The sequence below is a fragment of the Nicotiana tabacum genome, chromosome 14 (assembly GCF_000715075.1).
Source record: "Nicotiana tabacum cultivar K326 chromosome 14, ASM71507v2, whole genome shotgun sequence".
In the NCBI taxonomy this organism is placed as follows: domain Eukaryota; kingdom Viridiplantae; phylum Streptophyta; class Magnoliopsida; order Solanales; family Solanaceae; genus Nicotiana; species Nicotiana tabacum.
The window spans coordinates 34,843,305-34,869,367 of NC_134093.1; the positions used below are offsets into that span (position 1 = coordinate 34,843,305).

The 26,063-nt window shown below is 40.6% G+C and overlaps 1 protein-coding gene across 1 annotated transcript in view; it reads left to right on the forward strand.

Annotated features, from left to right (window-relative positions):
• Positions 1 to 2,247: 2,247 nt before the first annotated feature.
• LOC142168882 (uncharacterized) overlaps positions 2,248 to 26,063 on the forward strand; it is a 28,986-nt gene continuing 5,170 nt past the window's right edge. Inside the window, exon 1 of the mRNA XM_075230051.1 lies at positions 2,248 to 2,386. Coding sequence (XP_075086152.1) covers positions 2,248 to 2,386 — 139 coding nt within the window. The remainder of the gene's footprint in view (positions 2,387 to 26,063) is intronic.

Sequence of the window (26,063 nt, forward strand, 5' to 3'; positions counted from 1 at the left end):
GCTATATTCCATGATATGTTCGGATAGTCTTAGATCCACATCATGACTTAATTGTACCATTGTGTTTATTATGTATATTAATTGTTTTGAATAGAGTTGAGGCTAGGGATTTTAAAGTTGTAAATTTTAAATTTAGATTTCTTATTTTTGGGAAAATTGAGGAAATACATAATACCTCTGAGAAATCCATGTCCTCTCGCGACGCAAGTACATCCGCGAGCGAGGTATACTTCTCTACTCTCATGGGAGTGGGCCATTCTCCTCAGCAATATAATAAATGCATCAATGGTTTGTGTCGTTCTGACCCTTGGCAGTGCACATAATATTTTGGATTGGGCCGCAGGACATCGACATAAATCGTGCGTGATAATACTTGAAGCCCGATTACACTTAATATTATTTTATGGCTTGAGAGGTTATAATCTGTTTAATGATCAAAATTGATTTGGAACTAGTAAGTGTTAGTTGGAGACTTTGGAATTTACTATCAGTTAAAGAATTGCTTGCTATTGTGTTATTATTATTATTCACATATTCCATGCCTATTTAGAATTTCTGTATTTTATTTGCTGGTCCATAGTAAGTGTCGATGTCGACCCCTCGTCAATACTTCTTCGAGGTTATACTGGATACTTACTAGATACATGTTATTTATGTACTCACGCTACACTTCTGCACTAATCGTGCAGGATCTGAGGCAGGTGCATCTGGTGTCCATTTAGGCGCGCACCCCCATTATCCGGAGGCTTAGTGGTGAGCTGCTCTCTGAGTCGGTTTTGCAGCACTCGCAATCTCTCTCTTTTGTATTTACTTTCTGTCTATCTCACTTTCAGACAATAGCTTAGGTATTTTGTATATTCTACTAGTTGCTTATACACCAGTGACACCCGGTCTTGGGAACATGCTAGTAGACACTTTATGACTTTTGAGTATTTATTACATCAAATTTTCTCTTTTATTAGTTTACACTTTACTTTATTAATTTTTCCACTTTTTTTTACTTAATAAATAAAAATCAACTACTTTGAAATTATTAAAAAGGAATAAATATATGACTAGTTCACGGTTGGCTTGCTTAGTAACGACGTTGGGCGCCATCGCGTCCTATGGGAGATATTGGGTCGTGACAACATAGTATCAGAACACTAGGTTCACGTAGGTCTCACAAGTCATGAACATACCTCATAGAGTCTTGCAGATTGTTGCGGAGACATCCGTACATATCTTTTAGAGGCTATAGGGTGTTAGGAAGCTACTCTTCTTTCTTCTCCTATCGTACAATTGCTATTTTGCTAAGTATCTTTCTCTTATTCTCTCACAAATGGTGAGAACGCACGCGGTAGATGTACCCGACCGTGAAGGAGCTGCTCCCCTTGTTGCTAGAGGCCGAGGCCGGGGGAGGGCTCCAGCTCATGGTAGAGGACGAGGGCATCCTAGAGTTGCTCCAGTTGTTCCACCAGTGGATCCAGTGGAGGATTCTATTATTGAGGAGCAGAGCGAGGTGCCCGCAGTGGAGCCGGCCCTAATGGATTTCATGTCTGCGCCAGGATTCCAGGAGGACATGGGTTGTATGCTGCGGTTCATGGATTCTATGACTCAGGCTGGTTTATTTCCAGTAGACCCAGCCACATCTCAGGTGGGAGGGGGAGCACAGAACCCTACCGCTCAAGCTCCAGGGCATGCAGTTGTCGTGTATCAGACCCCAGGCGCACTACCCGTGGGCGGAGCTCACCCAGTTACAACAGCTATATCTGAGCCCAGACTAGTTGCGACCGGCGAGCGGCAGAAGCTATTGGATAGATGGACCAGGCTACATACTCATGCCTTTGGAGGTGAGTGGCATGAGGACCCCCAAGACTTTATTGATTGCAGGGATAGACTGCACTACATGAGGATATTGGAGTCCCACGGGGTGGACTTTACCACCTTTCAGCTGGAGGGCAGGGCCCGTAGATGGTGGCAGTCCTATCTTCTTGGCAGACCAGCAGGATCTCCTCCCTTGACTTGGGACCAGTTCACACATATCTTTCTGGATAAGTATATTCTACCCTCTCAGAGGGAAGAGTTGCAGTTTCAATTCGAGCAGCTCCAGCTGGGTCAGATGTTAGTGACTGGCTATGAGTCGACCAATTCCCTGAGTTGTCTCGCCATGCACTTATGATACTTCCCACCGATGCAGAGAGAGTGCGCAGGTTTGTTGTGGGTTTGCACTCTGGTATACAAGCCACTATGGCCCCAGAGGTCAAGATGGGGACTTCTTATGAGTTGGTTGTAGAGATAGTTCAGAGGATCGAGGGTGTTCGTCAGCGGAACCGAGAGCAGACATCAAGGGACAAGCGGTTTCGGTATTCTGGAGGGATCAGTGGTGCTCCGTCTAGGGGTAGAGGTCAGATCGTGAGGGGTCAGTCTAGCAGGCCCACATATCCAGCACCGCCGCCTTCTCGGGGTGCTCCAGTGCAGCCCTATTTTAGCGCTATTCCAGAGAGCTCCTACCGCCCGCCAGCTATTCAGGGTTCCTCTAATGGGTATTCAGGCCATCACGGTCAGATTTCAGGTCAGCAGTCCACCGTTCTGAGGGGTTGTTTCGAGTGCGGGGATCCTAGCCATATGAAGAGATTTTCCCCAGACTTCAGAGCAAGGCAATGCAACATGGTCATCAGCCTATGATTACAGCACCAGCTGGCACACCAGCCGTTCGGCCACCCAGAGGTAGAGGGCAGGTGGGTAGGGGTCGTCCTAGTGGCGGAGGCCAGTCAGGTGGTGCTCCAGCTAGGTTCTATGCTTTTCCAGCCAGACCAAATGCCGTGATCACATGTATTATTTCTATCTGTGGTAGGGATGCTTCGATACTATTTGATCCAGTGTCTACATATTCATATGTTTCATCTCTATTTGCTCATTTTCTAGGTGTTCCTCGTGAGTCCTTGGGTGCTCTTATATATGTGTCCATACCAGTGGGCGATTCTGTTATGGTAGATAGGATCTATCGGTCCTGTATCGTGACTTTATTTGGTTATAAGACTAGAGCAGATCTTCTGTTTCTTGATATGCCGACTTTGAGGTCATCCTGGGCATGGACTGGTTGTCTCCATATCATTTCGTCCTTGATTGCCATGCCAAGATTGTTACCTTGGCAATGTCAGAGTTGCCTAGATTTGAGTGGAAGGGTTCATCTGTCAGTGCATCTAGTCAGGTTATCTCTTTTATGAAGGCTCGACACATGGTCGAGAAGGGTTGTTTGGCTTATCTAGCTTATGTTCGGGATACTACTATAGAGACTCAGGTGATTGATTCAGTGCCCGTGGTCCGGGAGTTCTCCGATGTATTTCCTTCTGATCTACCAGGCATGACACCGATTGTGATATCGATTTATATATTGACTTGGCTCCAGGTACCCAACCTATCTCTATTCCACCGTACTGCATGGCTCCGAAAGAGTTGAAGGAGTTAAAAAAACAACTTGAGGAATTTCTAGCAAAGGGGTTTATTAGACCGAGTGTGTCTCATAGGGGTGCACCGGTATTGTTCGTGAAGAAGAAAGATAGGACTATGCGGATGTGCATTGATTACCGCCAGTTGAACAAAATTATCATTAAGAATAAGTACTCGTTGTCACGTATTGATGATTTGTTTGACCAGTTACAGGGTTCTAGGGTGTTCTCTAAAATCGACTTGAGATCGGGGTATCATCAGCTAAAGATTCGTTATTCGAATGTTCCTAAGATGGCCTTCCGGACTAGATATGGCCATTATAAGTTTCTAGTGATGTCCTTCGGCTTGACTAACACCCCAGCGGCGTTTATGGATTTGATGAATCGGGTGTTCAAGCTATATATTGACTCGTTTGTCATTGTCTTCATTGATGACATATTGATCTACTCGCGTAGCATGGAGGAGCATGAGCAACATTTGAGAGTTGTGCTTCAGACCTTGTGGGAACAGAAACTATAAGCTAATTCTCCAAGTGTGAGTTCCGGTTGGATTCTATGGCATTTTTGGGCATGTTGTATCAAGCGAGTGTATTAAGGTAGATCCCAAGAAGATCGAGGCAGTTCAGAGTTGGCCTCGTCCTACCACAACGACCAAGATCAGAAGCTTCTTGGGGTTAGTAGGTTATTATCGTCAGTTTGTGAAGGGCTTTTCATATATTGCAGCACCTTTGACTAGATTGGCCCATAAGGGTGCTCCATTCCGATGGTCCACAAATTGAGAGGTGAGCTTTCAGAAGCTCAAGACCGTATTAACTACAACACCGGTGTTAGTGTTGCCTTTCGATTCAAGGATGTATATTGTGTATTGCGATGCTTTACGCGTTAGCTTGGGTTGTTTATTGATGCAGGAAGAGCGAGTTATTGCATATGCTTCATGTCATCTAAAGCCCCACGAGAAGAATTACCCCGTACACGATTTGGAGTTGGCCGCGATAGTTTATGCTCTCAAGATCTGGAGGCATTATCTTTATAGGGTGTCTAGTGAGATTTACACCGATCATCGCAGCTTGCAGCATTTGTTCAAGCAGAGGGATCTCAATCTGAGGCAGTGCAGGTGGCTTGAGTTACTAAAAGATTATGATATTACCATCTTTTATTATCCAGACAAGGCAAATGTGGTTGCGGATGCTTTGAGCAGAAAGGCTGAGAGTACGGGTAGTTTGGAATTCATTTCAGCAGAGGAGAGGCCATTAGCTTTAGACATTCAGTCCTTGGCCAACGGACTTGTGAGGTTGGATATCTCAGAGCCCAGCTGAGTTCTTGCATGTGTCGTTGCTCAGTCTTCATTATTCGAAAAGATTAATGCTCGTTAGTAAGATGATCCGCACTTGTTGGTTCTCAGAGAGACGGTACTACAGGGTGGTGCCAAGGAGGTTGCTATCAGTGAGGATGGTATCCTGCGACTCCAGGGTTGTCTATGTGTCCCTAATGTTGATGGGTTGAGAGAGAAGATTCTAGAGGAGGCGCACAGTTCTCGGTATTCTATTCATCCAGGTGCTACGAAGATGTATCGCGACCTGAGGCAACACTATTGGTGGCAGCGGATGAAGAAGGACATAGTTGAGTATGTAGCGAGATGCCTAAACTACCAGCAGGTTAAGTATGAGCATCAGAGGCCAGGTGGCCTACTCCAGCAGATGGTTATACCTGAGTGGAAATGGGAGCGCATTACTAGGGACTTGGTAGTTGGGTTGTCGCGGACCTTAAGGAAGTTCGATGCAGTTTGGGTCATTATCGATAGGTTCACCAAGTCAGCACACTTCATTCTGGTTGTGACTACGTATCCTTCAGAGAGATTGGCCTACATTTACATTCAGGAGATTGTCCGGTTGCATGGTGTGCCTATTTCCATCATATCAGATAGAGGCCCTCAGTTTACTTCGCATTTCTGGAGGTCAGTACAGAGTGAGTTGGGAACTTAGGTAGAGCTCATCACAACATTTCATCCGCAGACTGATGGGCAGTCTGAGCAGACGGTTCAGATCTTGGAGGATATGCTCAGAGCATATGTTATTGACTTCGGAGGGCAGTGGGATCGACTCTTGCCTTTGGCCGAGTTTGCTTATAACAACAGTTATTAGTCCAGTATTAAGATGGCTCCATTTGAGGCTTTGTATGGTCGGCGATGTCGTTTGCCCATCAGATGGTTTGAGCCCGACGAGGCTAGGTTATATGGTACTGATTTTGTGAAGAATGCATTGCAAAAAGTGAAGTTGATTCAGGAGCGACTTCGTACAGCACAGTCCAGACAGAAGAGTTACGTGGATTGAAAGGTGTGTGACTTATCATTTATGGTGGGCAAGAGGGTTCTCTTGAAAGTCTCACTGATGGAGGGAGTCATGAGGTTCGGGAAGAAGGGCAAGTTGAGCCCAATTTTTATAGGTCCATTTGAGGTGTTGAGACGAGTTGGGGAGGTTGCTTATGAGCTTGCTTTGCCTGCTAGTCTATCGGGGGTTCATACGGTTTTTCATGTGTTTATGCTCCGGAAGTATCATCCCGACATGGAGCATGTGTTAGATTACAACACGGTTCATCTAGATGAGATCCTGGGTTATAAGGAGGAGCTAGTTACCATTGTTGACAGACAAGTTCGCCAGTGGAGGTCCAAGACAATTTCCACGGTAAATATTTAGTGGAGGGGTCAACCAGTCGAGGAAGCGACTTGGGAGACCGAGGAGGGCATGCGGAGTAGATATCCACACTTATTCAGCACTCCAGGTACGATTCTAGACCCGATCGAGGATGAACGTTTGTTTAAGAGGTGGAGAATGTAATGACCCGACCGGTAATTTTTCTTTCTAGATCCCCGTTCCCCCAAAATAAGATTCCCCGTATGTGCTTTTATTATTTTATGACTTGCAAGGATGGTTAGTTCGGGTTTGGAAGGGTTCGGGTTGAAATTGGAATACTTAGTTCCTTAATATTGGCTTAAAATGGTTAAGTTTGACTTGAGTCAATGTTTTGAGTAAACAACCTCGGAACCGGGATTTGATGGTCCCAATAGTTTCCTATAATGATTTTGGACTTGGACGTATGTTTGGATCGGGTTTTGGATGACCGGGAGCGTTTCAGCGCTTAATATTGAAAGTTAGTGCATTGAAAGTTTTCGAGTTCTTTAAATTTGGTTTGAAGTAGGTTATGGTGTTATCGAGGTATGTTTGGGATTCCGAGCCTGGGAATAGTCCCATATGGTGATTTATGACTTGCACGCAAAATTTGGTATCATTCCGAGTAGTCTAAGTAGGGGTGGCAAGTGGGTCGGGTCCGGTCCTAAGTGGGCTTCGCGGGCCCGGTCCTAAGTGGGCCGGTCCTATGCGGTCCGGTCCTAAACGGTCCTGGGCTTTGCGGGCTTATTGCTGGAACCGGCTCGGGACCGGGACCATGAACTAACGGGCCCGGGTTAAGTGGGCCGGTCCCGGGCCTAAACAGGCCCAACAGAAACTTTCTATTTTTAATTTTTTTTTATAGAAGTTAGAGAAAAAAATAGTAATAAAGATATATAAGCTATATTCGATTTATATACTATATATACATCTTAAAATATATATATACTATATTATATATACATAGTATACATCTTAAAATATACTATATATACATCTTAAGATATACTATATATATATATAGTATAGTATAGTAGATCTTAAGATATATATACATCTTAAGATATATAAGCTATATATATATATATATATATATACTTATATACTATATATATATAGTATATCTTAAGATGTATACTATCGAATATGACTTATAAACTATGTATATATATATTATTTTCATATATATATATATATATATATATATATATATAGTTATAGTTATAGTTATAGTTATAGTAGTTATATACACACTATACTATATATACATAGTATATTCGATATACTATAGTATATATACATATATATATATATACACACACACACATACTATACTATATATACATAGTATATAAGTCATATTCTATAGTATACATCTTAAGATATACTATATATACATCTTAAGATATATATATATATATATATATACACACACACTATACTATATATACATCTTATATATACACACACTATACTATATATACATAGTATATAAGTCATATTCGATAGTATACATCTTAAGATATATATAATATATATAGTAAGATGTATATATATTATAGTATAGTATAGTATATACTATATATACAACTTAAGATATATAAGCTATATTCGATATATTCGATATACATATATATATATAAGCTTATATATATACTATACTATACTATAATATTATACTATATATATATATATATATATATATATATATATATATATATATATATATATATATATATATATATATATATATACTATACTATGTATACATCTTAAGATATATAAGCTATATTCGATTTATATACTATATATACATCTTAAGATATATATATATATATATATATATATATATATATATATATATATATATATATATATATATACACACACACACTATACTATATATACATAGTATATAAATCATATTCGATAGTATACATCTTAAGATATATATAATATATATAGTAAGATGTATATATATTATAGTATAGTATAGTATATACTATATATACATCTTAAGATATACTATATATACATGTATATCTACTATATATATCTAGTATATCTAGTATACTATGTATATATAGTATATCTTAAGATGTATATATAGTATAGTATATATAGTATATCTTAAGATGTATATATAGTATATCGAATATAGTTTATATATCTTATGAGATGTATATATAGTATAGACTATAGTATAGTATAAATATAAGCTTATATGTATACTATACTATACTATAATATATATATACATCTTACTATATATAAGCTATATTCGATTTATATACTATATATACATCTTAAGATATACTATATATACATGTATATCTACTATATATATCTAGTATATCTAGTATACTATGTATATATAGTATATCTTAAGATGTATATATAGTATATCTTAAGATGTATATATAGTATAGTATATATAGTATATCTTAAGATGTATATATAGTATATCGAATATAGTTTATAATGCTCATCAATCCAATGACTGGTAACAGTAAGGTAATCACAGTCATTACCACTTCTACCAATATCAGTTGTAATAGCAAGACGACAATTTATATGAGTAAATAAATAGCGCAAATATTGTTCATATTCATGTTTATATTTATAAATATCACTCTTTACGGTTGTGCGAGGAAAACCTTTATAAGTAGGATTATAAATTTTTCTAATATAATGCACAAAGTGGGGGTTAGAAGGAAAACTGTAGGGTAAACATATAACAGTAACCATTTTTGCCAATTCTTCCCGATCTTTTTTGGATCATAATATAAAATACCACCGGTAACAGTGTTAATTCCCGGTTGAAATTGATTTGACCCGGTACTAAGGTCAGCCTGACTAGGTGCACTTGTCCCCTCGACCAAAGCTTTTATACAAAAATATCTAACTTTATCTTGAGGGTGTAGCAATATGTGTCTAGTCAAACTCCCTCTCCCTCCCGACTTCGAACATATTTAAAAACTAACTCTTTGCCACAAGTTTTACACTTAGCCCTATTTTTTTCTCTTAGTTGAGTAAAAAATTGCCAAACAAGAGATGTTTCTGCCCGTTTAGGAGGTTGTCTAGAAAGAGTAGAGGCACTAATAGGAGGGTCAGATGGGGGATCATCTAGATTATTATTAGTTGGGTTAACTTCAGGAGCAGGACTAGTGGGTGTATCATCATCCGGTTGCGTTTCATCAAAATCTATTTCTTCATCATCATTTTCATCAATAGTTGGATTACCATAAAGAGCATTCATATATTCATGGTTTAATTGTTCACCGGGTGCTATATTATGGAAAAATTGACTCTCGGTAAATTATAATAAATTATTATCGCTATCAAAAATAGGAGGGGTAGGACGGGTAACATGTTTGGGTCGGGGAGACGGGGGAAGTGGAGGAGGAACATACTGGCCACTAGATTCACCACTCTTCGATTTTCCCTTATTTTTACAAAACATATTTTTTAAGGAATAAGCCATCTTAATTAATCAAGCAAAATAAATAAAACAAACAAAATTATAATATTAAAACTTAAGAGTTGGAACGAGTTTACCGAATTGACGAACAACTTGTTGGAAATTGATTATCGTTGAAGACTTCAATTCACCAACTTCACAATTATTTCACAAATTGTAACAATAAAGTAAGCAATAGTAGAAGTAAATTAGAGAGAGATTGTGATAGATTGATGATTTTATAAGAAAAAATAAAATAATAATGGGGTATTTATAGTTGAAAATAGGGAAAAAGTATAATTATAAAAAGTTTGGGATTAAAACAAAGTTGAGGGGTTAAATGGCTATTTCATAAACAGCCAACGGCTATTTTTGACAGTCCAAGGTTTTTTTTAAAAAACAATAGCCGTTGGGCCCGCTAGGCCCGCTAAGGGACCGGGCCGGTCCCGGGCCCTGGCGGGCCAAACGGGCCCGGGCCTGACGGGCCCAATCATAGGACCGGCCCACGAGACCGGACCAGGCCCGCTAAAATCGGACCAAACGGTCCTGGCCCGTTTAGCCGTTTGGCCCGTCTGGCCAGCGGTCTTGGGCCGGTCCCGGGCCTGGACCGGCCCACTTGCCAGGCCTAAGTCTAAGTATGATTCGACGTGTTCGGAGATGGAAGAACTTGAAGTTCATGAGTTGATTTGATTTGGTTTAGGGTGCAATTCTTAGTTTTGATGTTGTTTTATGTGTTCTGAGGGGTCGAGGGAGTCCGTTTCATGATTTTGAACTTATTGGTATTTTGGGCGAGGCCTCAGGTGCTGTTTGGACAAGGTGCGGAACATGGTTGAGCTTGGAAGGAGGGCTGGAGCAGCAGGGGTTCTGGTGAAATCGCACCTATGAAGAACCTGCCGCAGGTGCGAACTTGCACAAGAGAGCTATTGACCGCAGAAGCGGCCTACGTGGACTGGCCTGTGGTCGCAAAAGCAGAGCAAGAACCGCACCTGCGAACTCGCAGGTGAGAGGAAGGCGATCGCGGAAGCGGAAGGGGACCAGCCAGCCTGGGTTCGCAAGTGCGACGCTTTTGCCGAAGAAGCGGGATTGCAGAAGTGAGGCTTCGCCCGCAGATGCGAAAATGGAAAACCTGGGCATGGTCCACACCTGCGATGATTTTGTCCGCAGAAGCGGAGCCGCAAGTGCGACAGTGCGATCGCAGGTGCGAAAACCCCTGAAGGCAGTGAGGTCCATTTAATGTCGGGACTTAGGCTATTTTGGTTTATTTATTTCACTTTTTGCACGATTTTAGAGCTCTTTGAAGAGGGATTTTCACTTAGCACTTTGAGGTAAGTAATTTCTATATAAGACGGGTTTAATACATGTATTTTGGGTAGATTCTTAACACATAAATTATAGAAATTGTGGGTTTAGTTGAAAAACTGAGGTTTTGATAAAAATGTGATTTAACCACGAAAATGATTATGGAATTGGGTAAAAATTATATATTTGAGTTCGTGAGGTTATGGGTAACAATTATCTTCGAAAATTTCCGGAACCCGGGCATGTGGGCCTGGGGATGAATTTTAGGAATCTTCCAACTAGGGTTGGGTAATTACTCTAATAGTTAAATTATGAACTTTTGAGTGTATATTGATTAATTTATATTATATTTGGCTAGTTTAGGGTTGTTTGGCACCAAGTTGAGGATTTAGAGAAGATTTGTGGACCGGAAGTGAGCTTGAGAACGAGGTAAGTCTCTTGTCTAACCTTGTAAGAGGAAACATATCCCCTTAGGTGTATCTTGTTGTGTATTACCTGTGTGGGGAGCTACGTACGCACTAGTTGACGAGAGTCCGTGCATAGCTATATTCCTTGATATGTCCGGGTAGTCTTAGATCCACATCATGCCTTAATTGTACCATTGTGTTTATTATGCATATTAATTGTTTTGAATAGAGCTGAGGATAGGGATTTTAAAGTTGCAAATTTTAAATTTAGATTTCTTATTTTGGGTAAGAATTGAGGAAATACATAATAACTCTGAGAAATTCATGTCCTCTCGAGTCGCAAGTACTTCCCCGAGCGAGGTATACTTCTTTACTCTCATGGGAGCGGGTCGTTCGCCTCGGCAGTATAATAGATGTATTTATGGTTCGTGTCGTTCGACCCTCGACATTGCACACAGTATTTTGGATCGGGCCGCACGACCTCGGCATAAAATTATGCGTGATAATACTCGAAGCCCGATTATACTTGATATTATTTTATGGCTTGAGAGGTTATAATCTATTTAATGACCAAAATTGATTTGGAACTAGTAAGTGTTAGTTGGAGACTTTGGAATTTACTATCAGTTAAAAAATTATTTATTCACGGCTTTCTATTGTGTTATTATTATTATTCACATATTCCCTGCCTATTTAGAATTTCTGTATTTTATTTGTTGGCACATAGTAAGTGTCGATGTCGACCCCTCGTCACTACTTCTTCAAGGTTAGACTGGATACTTATTGGGTACATGTTATTTATGTACTCACGCTACACTTCTGCACTAATCGTGCAAGATCTGAGGCAGGTGCATCTGGTGTCCATTCAGGCGCGCACCCTCATTATCCGGAGACTTAATGGTGAGCTGCTCTCTGATTCGATTCTGCAGCACCCGCAGTCTCTCTCTTTTGTATTTACTTTCTGTCTATCTCACTTTCAGACAATAGCTTAGGTATTTTTGTATATTCTACTAGTTGCTTATACACTTGTGACATCGGGTCTTGGGAATATGCTAGTAGACACTTAATGACTTTTGAGTATTTATTTCATCATATTTGCTCTTTTATTAGTTTACGCTTTACTTTATTAAATTTTTCACTTTTTTTTACTTAATAAATAAAAATCAACTACTTTGAAATTATTAAAAAGGAATAAATATATGGCTAGTTCACCGTTGGTTTGCCTAGCAATGACGTTGGACGCTATCACGACCTATAGGAGGAATTGGATCGTGACACTATCACCCTAGGCAAGTCTAGTCTAAAGTCGTAACGCGAAATAAAGGAATTAATTGAGCAAAGAGAACTCAAATAGTACAATTATAGCATGGCATGAACCTAAGTCTACCCGGACATAAACAGGAATTCTAGCATACGCACGGACACCCGTCACCTCATACGTGCGTAGCTCCCAAACATCTCAAACCAATACCCATCGATTCAAAACTAGTCAAATAACCATGAAAATCAATAAAAATATACTCCAACATCATAATTAATTAATTAATTAATAACAATTCACAACACCGCTCAAAAAGTCAATAAAGTCAACCCTCAGGCCCACATGCTCGGATTCCAAAAATTCTTGAAGAAAATCATTACCCTTAAATCTACGAACTCAAATATATAATTTATTCCTAATTCCATTTTTAAAATCGTGGTCAAAATCCAAAAATACCAATTTCTAGGTTTTCTCTTAAAATCCCAAAATTCCCACAATTTTCTATGTATTTACAAGCCCAAATTCGTATATTTAACTCACAACTTGTAGAAATTACTTATCTCATGATAGATGATGAAATGGCACTCCATAATCACTACAAGGCCGGCTCCCATGGAAGAAATGAAATGAAAATGAGCCAAACCCACGTACTTAACAAGGCCCTCTGCCTAGCGATCATCACACCTGCGGACGAATTTGCACGCCTGCGAGCTCTCTTCTGCAAGAAAAATCTTGCTCCTGCGGAATCCACTGCCAGCAGCCCATCGCACCAACGGAAATTCTTCCGCTCCTGTACAATTGCAGGTGCGGCACTGCCTCGCGCATCTACGCATTTCCCTGCACCTGCGGCTGTGGCGTCGCTTCTGCGCATATGCAGGTGTGCTGCTCTTCTTCGCTTCTGTGACCACATGCCCATCTTGACCAAGTCGCTTCTACGAGTTTCATCTCGCTTCTGTGACCAAGGCTTCACAGGAGCAGTTGCACCCGTAAAACAAAAATTCCACCAACTACAACAAGGCTCAAATCGATCCGAACCCCGTTCGAAACTCACCCTAGCCATTCGGGGACTTAACCAAATATACCAACACGTACCAAAATATGATACAAACTTAATCGAAGCCTTAAATCACGCCAAACGACATCAAAACTACGAATCAACGATCGAAATCTTTCTTTAAACTTTCAAACATTCAAACTTCACCGAACATGTCTGAATTACACTTAAGCATCCCAGAATGATGCCAAATTTTGCGTGTGATGGTAGGCTATAATCTCGTGTTTTAGTCTCTTATTGCACTCCAATTTACTGGACTTTATTTGTTTTGAGCTTTAATCGTTAGTGTTTTGCACTTATTGTGTGTTTATGCCTTGTAGAAGTGATTCCGAGCTATATAGATGTTATGGAATGAATTTTAGTGATTTGGAGCTTTGAAGTCTGAGAAAAAGCCCAAGGGATTAAGACGGGATTGCGTTCAGGGGTCAAAAACCACATCTGGATATCAAAAGGCAAGGAAACTTTTGTACTCTGAAAAAGCCCCACTGCCTCGGTGTGTGGGGGCACCACGCATGTGCAAAATTCCTGCTGTCTGTTAGAACTAGCTCTTTGGATTTCCCCATAAATTCCCCGCATGGCGCGTCGCCCCATGCTGTGTGCCTGTGCAAATTTTACATAGTAAAAATCCTATTTCGACTAGGAGAAGGTGATTTCATCTGGGCCCGACCCTACTTAGTATAAATATATGGAAAACATTATTTTTGGAACTTTTGACACATATTAGACCTAAGGAGGCTAAGGAGGAGTTGGAAAAGCAAAAGCATAAGGAGTTTATCATTCAATCCTCACTCAAGACTCGAGTTTGGATCGTGTTATGTTTTCCTTTACTTTAAACATATTTGTGATTAATTGCTCCATATCTATGGAGTAGTTCCCTTTAGGGTTTGATGGATTTGGTGTATTGATATTTGTTTATGGATTATAACTCTAGTTTTATGTATTGAATCATTTTGGATGATTTAACAGTTGCATCTATATTCACTTGTTCATGTAATCGAGAGAGGCATAACTTGTGATATATTTGCATTATATTGTTGGTTGAGTTCATTAATTCTTCTAAGTAATCGAAAGAGGCTAGTTGATTTATTGATTAAATCTAGTTAGGAGGATAATCGAGAGAGGTTCTCCTAAAGACCAATCCACTACGCATTCTTACATATCTTCACGTGCTTAAATTGGTTCATCTTGTGAGGTTGAGACTTAATCGAGAGAGAAGTTTATACTAAACGTTTGAACTAATAATTGAGTGAATTCGAGAGACTCAATTAACATTAGAAGTGAATTATCTAGAGTTAGATCCCAAACAATTATCTTGCACCTATCCAATCAACCCCTATTCTCTCCCACTGATAACTTTCTTGCTTACATTTGTTGCGATTGTCATTAGTCAATAGCTTTAGATTCTTAGTTAATTGTAGTTTTAATCACACAAACCTCGATTGTTGATTCTCCTGGATAACAATCAAGCTAGAAACTACGAAAATATTGTTTAACTCCAATCCATGTGGATACGATATGATATTATACTATACTATCTTAGACTAGCGAGCATAATTAAATTGGTGTTTCGAGCTCGTCAGCGTGCAAGTCACAAATCACGATACGAACCTATTCCAAGACTCGGAACCCCAAATGGACATCGATGACATAAAGTCCACCTCAAACCAAACTTAGGAAGTTCTAAAACCTTCAAAATGCCAACTTTCCACATTAAGCGTCGAAATGCTCCCGGACCACCCGATACTCAACCCGAACATACAGCCAATTCCGAAATCATCATACAAACCAATTGGAACCTTCAAATCTCAATTCCGAGGTCGTTTACTCAGAAGTCAAACCATGGTCAACTCTTCCAACTTAAAGCTTTCGAATTTAGAACTTTCTTTCCAATTCAACTCCGAACTTCCCGAAATTCAATTCCGACCACACGTACAAGTCATAATACCTTAAGTGAAGCTACTCAAGGCCTCAAACTTGAACGACGTGCTAGAGCTCAAAACGACCGATTTAGTCGTTACATTCTCCCCCACTTAAACATACGTTCGTCCTCGAATGTGCCAAGAACTATTCCGGAGTTGTCCAAAATCATTGTTTAACACCTCGTGCACCTACCCATGCCACCACAACCAGTGTGAGCACATTAGCTCGAGCCAGACTGAAGATCCTCCCTTTTATTTAGTCAATAAGCCTTAGAACCAAATTCCAACATTCGAAATTCTCAACAAGACCTGATTCTAACATACGAACATCGTATCAATCCCTACACACTATACCAAAACCTAATCATGAACTTATGCTGAGATCACACCAGGAACCGCATAAATCGTCTACCCGTAATAACATCCTCCAACCACAATAGCTGCAATTTCACGAATTTGATGCCCGCAATACACCTCATAACATATGTAAGCCATGTTCCGACCCTCGAAATACTGCCATGAAAAACGAGATGTGTAGAAACTCATAACCACCCGTTAAATCAATAACTCACGGAGTTCCTCCGCTCGACAAGAACCACCACCTTATTCTGAACTGAATAATGACATTTTCCCTTTAATATACCTTTCATAAATCCGACCGCACCGATTTTAGGTCCAATAACCTCGTCTCACCCAATACAAGCTGCTCAGGCAATAATCCACATCAAATGCTAACCAAGATCTCATATGACGCCATCAATGCGCTGTCAAGCTACAACTTGAATATGACACATAATGAGGAACGAACTCTGGGAAAAAACTACCCAGCCTGCGTAATGAAAAAACAAATAGTCAAACAGATGCTATGAACCCTTCTCAGAGAATGAGAAACAAAATACACAAGAATAGATATAGGGAACCATATTCAACATCTCACTGTTGCGGCGTGCAACCCGATCCACACATGATACCGTTGCGGCGTGTAACCCGATCCAAACAACATACCTATGGCAGCATGCCACCCGATCCACACATAATAATAAATAAGGAAATACCCATCAAGCCATAATGCTTATACCTACGAAATACCTGAATATCAACCACAAACACGCCAAGTGCGAAAACACAACCCTGGGGAGACGGATAACGCCATGCGTTACAAAAGCTCAAACACGGCTAAGGTGCAATAACGACAAGCTACACAGGACTGTGAATAGTCAAGTCATATCACAACCCACATGGCATAATATAGTATAATAGAGAATAGTTGACGACAGGAATAACATCTAAAACTCAAAGACTCCTCCATAAGCAGTACTATGTTGAATGAACACATCCGATCTGACGTAAATCTACTAGCGGACCTCAAGCCGATTCCGATCATCTCGTACTTGGCCACTAACCTTCCAAGGATCCACAATGACCCTATTCATGACACATAAGAACAACCGTCAAATCCAGAACAACTCCCACAGTCCACAACCAAATAAATAGAGTGCCTCTCAGTCACAACCTCTCCCATTGGCGACAGTACCAAAATCTCCATACCTGTTTTAAATCTCTAACAATCGAATGACTAACACGTCACACTTATACGATCTTCCCATGGGATATGCTCCCACAACCCTCCGCACCAGGTAGTAAAATCTGAACATTAATGGCTATCGACCATGCTATTCTATAATACTGGCCAAGCATCCACATTTCAATACCCAACACTCCTACCACAAAACAGACCATCCTCCGGCTGCCCGAAGACAGTGCCATCATACTCTGAACATTTGAAATCCTCACCCGCTCCTCCGAGCTCGCGACATTCTTAACAACACTGAACCGCAACCTTGATCCTCAACTTCCAATTTCCAATACCGTTCACTGCACTTATCATATCGTTATGCGAGAGTGCAAGAATTTCATAACAACTCTTGAATCACCACTGGAATAAACACTTCATCATCCAGAACCCCTTTCACTCAACACATTTCAGAGGAACAATTGTAACACGCAACCGAATTCCCATAACCGCAGAAAATACAAACCTCAAGTTGTAGTCTAAACTCCCATAATTCTTCCGGGATCCATTTACACATAACAAGGCCATTTGAATCAACTACCTCCCAAATAAATCAAATTATGGTGGTTGTCAAGCCCGCACGTACAACCATAAACAGGCTGAATAACTAACACGCTGAAGGAACTGATCATTGCCGCAATCATGCTGATTCAAACCATTGCCAACCGACCTAACTTCCTCCAATTTACTCTTGACCTGCTTTAGAAATAATAATAACTTCATTCAAAAACCAAACAGACTCAATCAGCACTCATCCCGAGTGACCCGAATCACGAGACCACATCGTCTCAGTACCTATGAACTATCTCATACCCTCCTCATGCGCACCATAGCATCTCTATTCTGAAAGACCTTCCACAAATCCGAAACTGTTTCTCCCATTTTTCCAACACTGCCCCGCAGACCCGATGATAACATAGAAACTTCTCCAAGTATTCTTCATACTCTGCTGCAAAATCCCGATCTTCAGTCACATAACGAACCCAAAATCCATACACACCGCGCTTACCTTCTCGAACCCATTAGAGCCATTGTTGAGAGTCACCCACTCTGACCTGGTCCCGAATATAATCAAACTCTCTCACTCTGTTAGCATATGAACACCCCCAAAGAAGCAATCAGATTAATTATTTTCCTTTTACATCGCATCCACAAGAAGCATAAACTCTGAGTCTTCCCAAAACCTACACATGAATCGATAAGTCAAAATATAGCACATATTCATCAAGTTCTTTGCTCAAATTACCCCTGGTGTTTTCTTTTCTTAGTCATAAATAATCTACCAATGCACTGATAACTAGAAATTGCACAAGCAGACAACCACACGATCTAGTCGTAGACGGTGGGCTCCCCTACTTAACTTTAAGCTACAATCACATAAATCTAGAACCCACAAGGATTCCTCCTTCTCAATTTACCATGATCCCGCACCGTTAACCTGCCAAATTTCTCGAAATCCCTTATTAAACTTTTCATGAACATTCTGAATTATCAGCCACAATCGCATATTTGACCTTCTACTGAGTAGTAAGTAGAATTCTTTGTAGAAACTTTATCAAAATCACGCAACAGCTAACCTGCCCAAAGGATATAACCCACATGTGGAACTCCATATCAAAACCTTCCAACGACGCTGCACTGTGTACCACTACTACAAAATCAGTAAACCCTCTTGAGCCCGTGCTCGACCACCGACAGTAAAAGTCTGCTCATTCCCCATTGATATCAACTGAAAGTCCGATAATATATCCCAAGCTCGAAGTCACATCGCATCCCATAATGATAATCAAGCTTTTATACCCCTCTTCATTCCAAGCAAACTTCTTTCCGTCATATTCAACCTTCCTTAGCACTGTAGCCACCATTCCAAATAAAATTTGTAGACCTAGTCACTTTCTACCATGATTCCCAATCGCTCTAAACTTTCCTCAAAGCATGTGGCTTTCCTACCACAAAATCCATATGCTACTATGCCACTCCCACTTTGGTTAAACCATCTCCTTTAAGCAACTTCTCGACCTCTGCTTTTCATATTTGACCTGCTAGCAATTCAATCACCGCGAGACACATCCCGCCATGTCCTTCCTCATCCTTTGCTGCCAAAATTCTACCTCAAATCATAATCCATCCGTAGCATCTGAACGGGTAAATTTCCACCAACTATAAGCATCTTTGAAGATCATATTTCTCGAGTCATCAGCAGTAGAAACACCGATTCGATTCTGAAACCGCTACACACCACCATATCTAACAACCACTTCTCATGCACTATTTCACAACACCCTGCCCTGAAGGAAAACCACGGAAGACCATAACACCAACGAACCTTAATGCGTTGAAATAAGGACGACGATACCACATCACCAATGAGAATTCCACCATGCTCGAAAATATCAAGTCTCGTTACTCCATCAACCAAAGCCTGAACATCCATTGTCCGATTGCCTTTCCTCCGCTGGAATTAAATGCCAAACCTTTAGACCATGCAATGAGAAATCCTTCTTTCGAGTCATTCACTGCCTCGCTATATAAACAAGCACCCTACCATTACACCAACACTGTGGGATAACAACGCATGAACATCATGATAGTCTGTGCATATCCTCGAAACTATGGGAAATACATATGTTGGGCTGAAATGATAGAACACCCTTCCGCAAAGCGACGATAATAGCATGCCCGAATACGTAGGGAAAAATATCCTGCATCACACCTGCAGTACCACTACAACTCCTCGATGCCTAATTGATAACAAGCGCTCCTCGGCGCATAAGATTAAGTAGGAAGGAAATGAAAGCATAAGCTCCAATGGAATCAAACTGCACGTAGAGGAATCAAGAAGGGAAGTGCTCCTAACAGTCCTATAGCCTCTCGAAGATAAGTACATATGTCTCCGTACTGATTCGCAAGACTCTACTAGACTTGCTTATGACTCGTGAGACCTAAGTGAACCTAATGCTCTGATACCAAGTTATCACGACCCAAAATCCCCTAAAGGCCGTGATGGCGCCCAACGTCGTCGTTAAACAAGCCAACATTAAATTATCGACTTAATTACTCAGTTTAAAAATTCTGAAATCATAAATCCCAATAAATAAATAAAATAAACATCAGTTACTCGTAGGAGCCCGTAAATTCTCTTTATAAATTTCCGTATAAAGTGTAAATTACAAGGTAAAATGATAATAATTACGTGAACTACAATAATGAACATCCAGTAGGAACCCCCAAAACCCGATGTCACAAGTGCATGAGCATTTACTAAAGAGTACAATAATAATAATAATAATACATCTGTCTGAAATGTACATTAGACAGGATAAAGTAAATAATACGATGGAGACTCTGTGTGCTACGATACGTAGCCTGGAATGTAGCTCACCATAAAGTCCCCTTGGCAATTGCACCTACGCGCCAGGATGACCACCAAATGAACCTGTCAGATCCTGCACATTTAGTACAGAAGTGTAGCATGAGTACGTAAATCAACGCATATCCAGTAAGTATCTAGCCTAACCCCGGAGAAGTAGTGACGAGGGGTCGACGTCAACACTTACTAGTGGTCCAATAATTCAAGTACAACAGAAAGTAAGCAAGTGTGAGGCATGGTAAAAATAGTGTAGACAAATCTAAGCACGTGGTACGATCCTCCTCTAAACAGTACACGCAAGCCCTCAATTATCGGTCACCTCCTCAACCAGAGTTTATATGGAAAATGGCCCCCACCAGATAGACTGTCACAACTCAAATCAGGAAAACTCACAAATACGATGGCTTCTTACCAAATATTACGCACGACGCTGCCGAGGTGAACAGCCTGATCCCATAAGAGTAGTTATAGAAATACCGAGGCGTACGACCCGATCCCATAATAATATGTGCACTATCGAGGGTCGAACGACACGAACCATAGAATCATCTATTATACTGCCAAGGCAAATGGCCCGCTCCCATGAGAATATGAAGCTTTAACGGTCTTTGACCCCACTCACGAAGATACGTGTGAGTTATGAAATGTAAAGAAGCTTTTCAATGAAAACGCAAAACGCGCGAGAATTTCGTAAGGTAAAACACAAATTATTCCGAGGATTATCAAGTAGCTCGTCACCTCTCTACAATAGCGAGTCTATCACCCTAGGAAATTCTAGTCTGAAGTTGCAACGCGAAATAAAGGAATTAAATGAGCAAAGATAACTCAAATAGTACAATTATAGCATGGCGAGAACCTAAGCCTACCCGGACATAAGCAGGAATTCTAGCATACGCACGGACACCCGTCACCTCATACGTGCGTAGCTTCCACAACATGTAGCACATAAGAATATAACACCTATAGGGTAAATTCCCCCCTCACAGGGTTAGACAGGAGACTTACCTCGCTCTGAAGTTCCATAACCAACTCCAACACCTCTCTAGCACCTCAAACCAATGCCCATCGATTCGAAACTAGCCAAACAATCATGAAAACCAATAAAAATATACTCTAACATCATAATTAATTAATTTATAATAATTTCCAACACAGCTCAAAAAGTCAATCAAGTCAACCCTCGGGCCCACGTGCCCGGATTTCAAAAATATTTGAAGAAAATCATTATCCATAAAGCAATGAACTCAAATATATAATTAATTTCTAATTCCATTTCCAAATTGTGGTCAAAATCTAAAAATACCAATTTCTAGGTTTTCTCTTAAAATCCCAAAATTCCCATAATTTTCCATGTATTTACAAGCCCATATTCGTATATGTAACGACCTGGCCGGTCATTTTGAGAATTTAAGTCTCGTTCGGCGGCATAAGGCCCTGAACAGCTTCATATTATGTGTATTGACTTGCGTGCGTGGTTGAATTTTGGTTACCGGATATTTCAGAGTGATTTGGGACACTTAGTCCCTAAAACGAAAGTTTAAGTCTTGGAATTTTGACCATAGTCGGAACTATGTGAAGACGACTCCGAAATGGAGTTTTGTCGGTTCCATTAACTCCGTTGGGTGATTTTGGACTTAGGAGCATGTCCGGATTGTAAATCCGAGGTCTGTAGCTGATTTAGGCTTGAAATGGCGAAAGTCGAATTTTTGGAGATTTGGACCGAAAGTGGACTTTTTGATATCGGGGTCGGAATGCGATTCCGAGAGTTGGAACAACTCTGAATGTTATTTGGGACTTGCCTACAAAATTTGACGTCATTCCGGGTTGATTTGATAGGTTTCGGCGCAGGTTTTAGGAGTTGAAAGATTTGAAAATTTATAAGTTCGATTCATGGTGCGATTCGTAGTTTTGACATTGTTTGATGTGATTTGAGACCTCGAGCGCGTCGTGTTAGGGTATAGAACTTGTTGGTATGTTTGGACGGGGTCTCGAGGGCCCTGGGTGTTTTTCGGACGAGTTGCGGATGATTTCCATGGTTTTGGGGAGGTCTAAATTCTAGTGTAATCGCACATGCGGACCTTGGGCGCAGGTGCGATGGTCGCAGGTACGAAGAATGAGGCGCAGGTGCGGGGAGAGCTGAACTTGGCAGTCTCCGCAGGTGCGGAGAATTTGTGCACATCAGCGGACTCGCACGTGCAGAGATGGAAGCGCATATGCGAGAATTGAGAGTTGGCCTGGGGTCGCAGGTGCGAGGAAGTTCCGCATCTGCGATGACCGCAGATGCGGAGAAGGCTCGCAGGTGCGAAGACGGTGGGAGTTAGTGACTTCCGCAGGTGCGACTGGTTAGACCGCAGGTGCGGTAGGCGCATGTGCGAGAAATGGTCGCAGGTGCGAGGATCACTGGGCAGAAAGGGGTTGGAATCGAGGGTTATTTCATTTTCACTCCATTTTTGATTTTAAGATCGGGAGAAGGCGATTCTTTGAAGGATTTTCAGAGGAATCTTGTGGGTAAATATTTCTTACTCGAATTTGGTTTTATTGCGATAATCTATAGTTGTTTTCTCCATTTAGTTTCGGATTTCTGGGGTTGAAATTGGAAAAAATTGAAAGAACTTCTTCAATAAAGATTTTGAGTTTTGAAAGGGGATTGGTGGTCGGATTTGAGTAATTCTTATATGGTTGGACTCATGAGTGAATGAGTATTCATACTTTGTGATTTTTACCCGATTCCGAGACGTGGGCCCGGGTCGACTTTTTAGGGCAAATTACGGAATTTTTGTTAAAATATTATTTTATTAATTAGATGAGTCTATTATCATTGTATTCATGATATGCAATTGTGTTTGGTTAGATTTGGACCATTCAGAGTCGGATAATTGAGGAAAGGGCATTCTTACGGACTGTTTGAGCTTGGTTCGAGGTAAGTATCTTGCCTAACTTTGTAGGGGGGGACTTCCCATTAGGATTTGAGTCTTCTATGTTGATTGTAGTCTGTGTACACGAGGTGACGAGTGCGTGCACATACTTATTTGTGGAAAGTTAGCCTTTTAGGGTTCTTAGGTCCTTGTATTCATTGAATATGCAGTTGTTCTTGTTATGATTATATATCTTAATTACTAGATTCACATCTACCTGCTTAATTAGAATCAATTGCTTCATGATCCACTATTATTGTTACTTGATTCATATGTGCCTTAATTGAAACTGTTATCTCTTTTATAGCCATGCTATCTTTTCATAACTGCTTATCTTTAATTGAAATTAATATTATTTTATCCTATAATTGTTCAGTCTTAATTGAGGTTATGATTATTTTTCCGCTGCTTATCCTTAATTAAATTGTTGAATATCCTTCGTAATTTTCTCAACCTTAAAAGAAGTTTAGATATCCTATATCTTAGTCGACTTGTTTTATTTGGCATTATTTTTTTGTGTTAGCTTCCTTGTTGTTGAAGTGTATATTGTGGGATCGTTGCTACACTTTAGTTCTCCCTTTGTTGAGTTGTTCTCTTTATACCTAGCATTCTTTACTGTGGTTATTCCTTGTGAATTGGTTCTACCGTTTCTTTGTAAATTAAAGTTCTTGAGTTGGTTTACTTGTCGTACTTTGTGTTATTGTCATTGTTGTTGTTGTACTTGTTGTGGTGATGCACGAGGTTTCTACCGTGCAGTTGTTATTATTGTGATGCACAAGGTTTCTGCCGTGCGGTTGTTATTATGGGGTTGCACGAGGTTTCTTCCATGCTATTGTTACCATTGATATTTGCACATGCGGCATGACAAGGCGAGATATGTATTTATATATATGGGTTGCGCATGTGGCGAGACAAGGTGGGAACATTATTATGTACGTGTGGCGAGACTAGGTGGGCATTTATGTTACTATTGCGCACACGTGGCGAGACAAGGTGGGCTGTATCAGGGATTGATTTGTGATGATTTATGGCCTGGGGGCATTCTTGTTGTTGATATTTGCGTAGTGGTATACGTACATGTGTGAGCTTTATCTTGTGAAAGCTGTGGGAAAATATTCTACGTGTTGTCCATTCTTCTTCTTCCTTATGCTTATTTGCTGGTATGAACTATGTTAGGACATTTGCACAAGCATACACAGAGTTAAGCACTCTTATCGGATAAGAGGTGTTCTTGATATTGTTGAGCATAGATGCTCACCCTCGTTTACTTGCCTTCTATGTGAGAATGACTCTATTGGCACGTGAGTCGTCAGTGCTGTTATGAGGTGTTATGAGGTCACATGATGCCAAGTGTTAGGCCTCAGGTATTGAGCCCCGTGAGTTGTTAATTCGTTCGAGGTTTGGTACCTCGTGGAGTTGTTGGCTAAAACCTTATGTAAAAGCGGTTGTAGTTACTGAGTTATTACTTGTCCTTGCTATATTCGTGATTTCGTATTTAGGTTGTGTTCCATTCACTTTGTCTGCATCATTTTCATGATATTCCGCTGATACTTGTTGTTTTCTTGCTTTAATGCCATTACTGTATGGTAAGCCATATGGCATAGTCTTTATGTAGACATCATACTTCTGTTATTCATGTACTTATATATGTTCAGTTTATTAGACCAGTGGGTGTCTTGATTGTTCCTCGTCACTACTCCACCGAGGCTAGTCTTGATACTTACTGGGCACCGCTGTGGTGTGCTCATGCTACTCTTCTACTGCATTCGCAGGCTTCAGAGTCACCTTCAAGTTTTCGTTTTGCACTGTTTATTCTTATTTCTGGACAGTTGTATCTAGAAGTTTTCTAGCGAACACTCTGTAGAGCTTATGACTTGTACTACCGGTTTTGGGAATTGTAAGAGATTTCTATTTAACTTGTTAGATGTTATTCAAACAGTGTTGTTTCAATTAATGTTAGGCTTACCTAGTCCCTAAGACTAGGTGCCATCACGATACCAAACGGAGGGAAATTTGGGTCGTGACAGTATATTTAACTCACAACTTGTAAAAATTACTTACTTCATGATAGATGATGAAATGGCACTCCATAATCGCTCCAAGGCTGGCTCCCATGGAAGAAATGAAATGAAAATGAATCAAACCCACGTACTTAACAAGGCCCTATGCCCAGCGATCATCGCACCTGCGATGAATTTGCACGTCTGCGAGCTCGCTTCTGCGAGAAAAATCTTGCTCCTGCGGAAGTCCACTGCTAGCAGCCCATCGCACCTGTGGAAATTCTTCCGCTCCTGCGCAATCGCAGATGCGACACTGCCTCGCGCATATCCGCATTTCCCTGCACATGCGGTTGTGGCATCATTTCTGCGCATACGGAGCTGTGATGCTCCTCTTCATTTCTGCGACCACATGCCCAGCTCGCCCAAGTCTCTTCTGCGAGCTTCATCTCGCTTCTACGACCAAGGCTTCGCAAAAGCGGTTGCACCAGCAAAACAAAAATTCCAGCAACTTCAACAAAGCTCAAATCGATCAGGACCCCGTCCGAAACTCACCCAAGCTACTCGGGGACTTAACCAAATATACCAACACGTCCCAAAATACGATACGAAGTTAGTCAAAGCCTCAAATCATGCCAAACAATATCAAAACTACGAATCGGCGATTGAAATCTTTCTTTAAACTTTCAAACATTCAAACTTCGCCGAACGCGT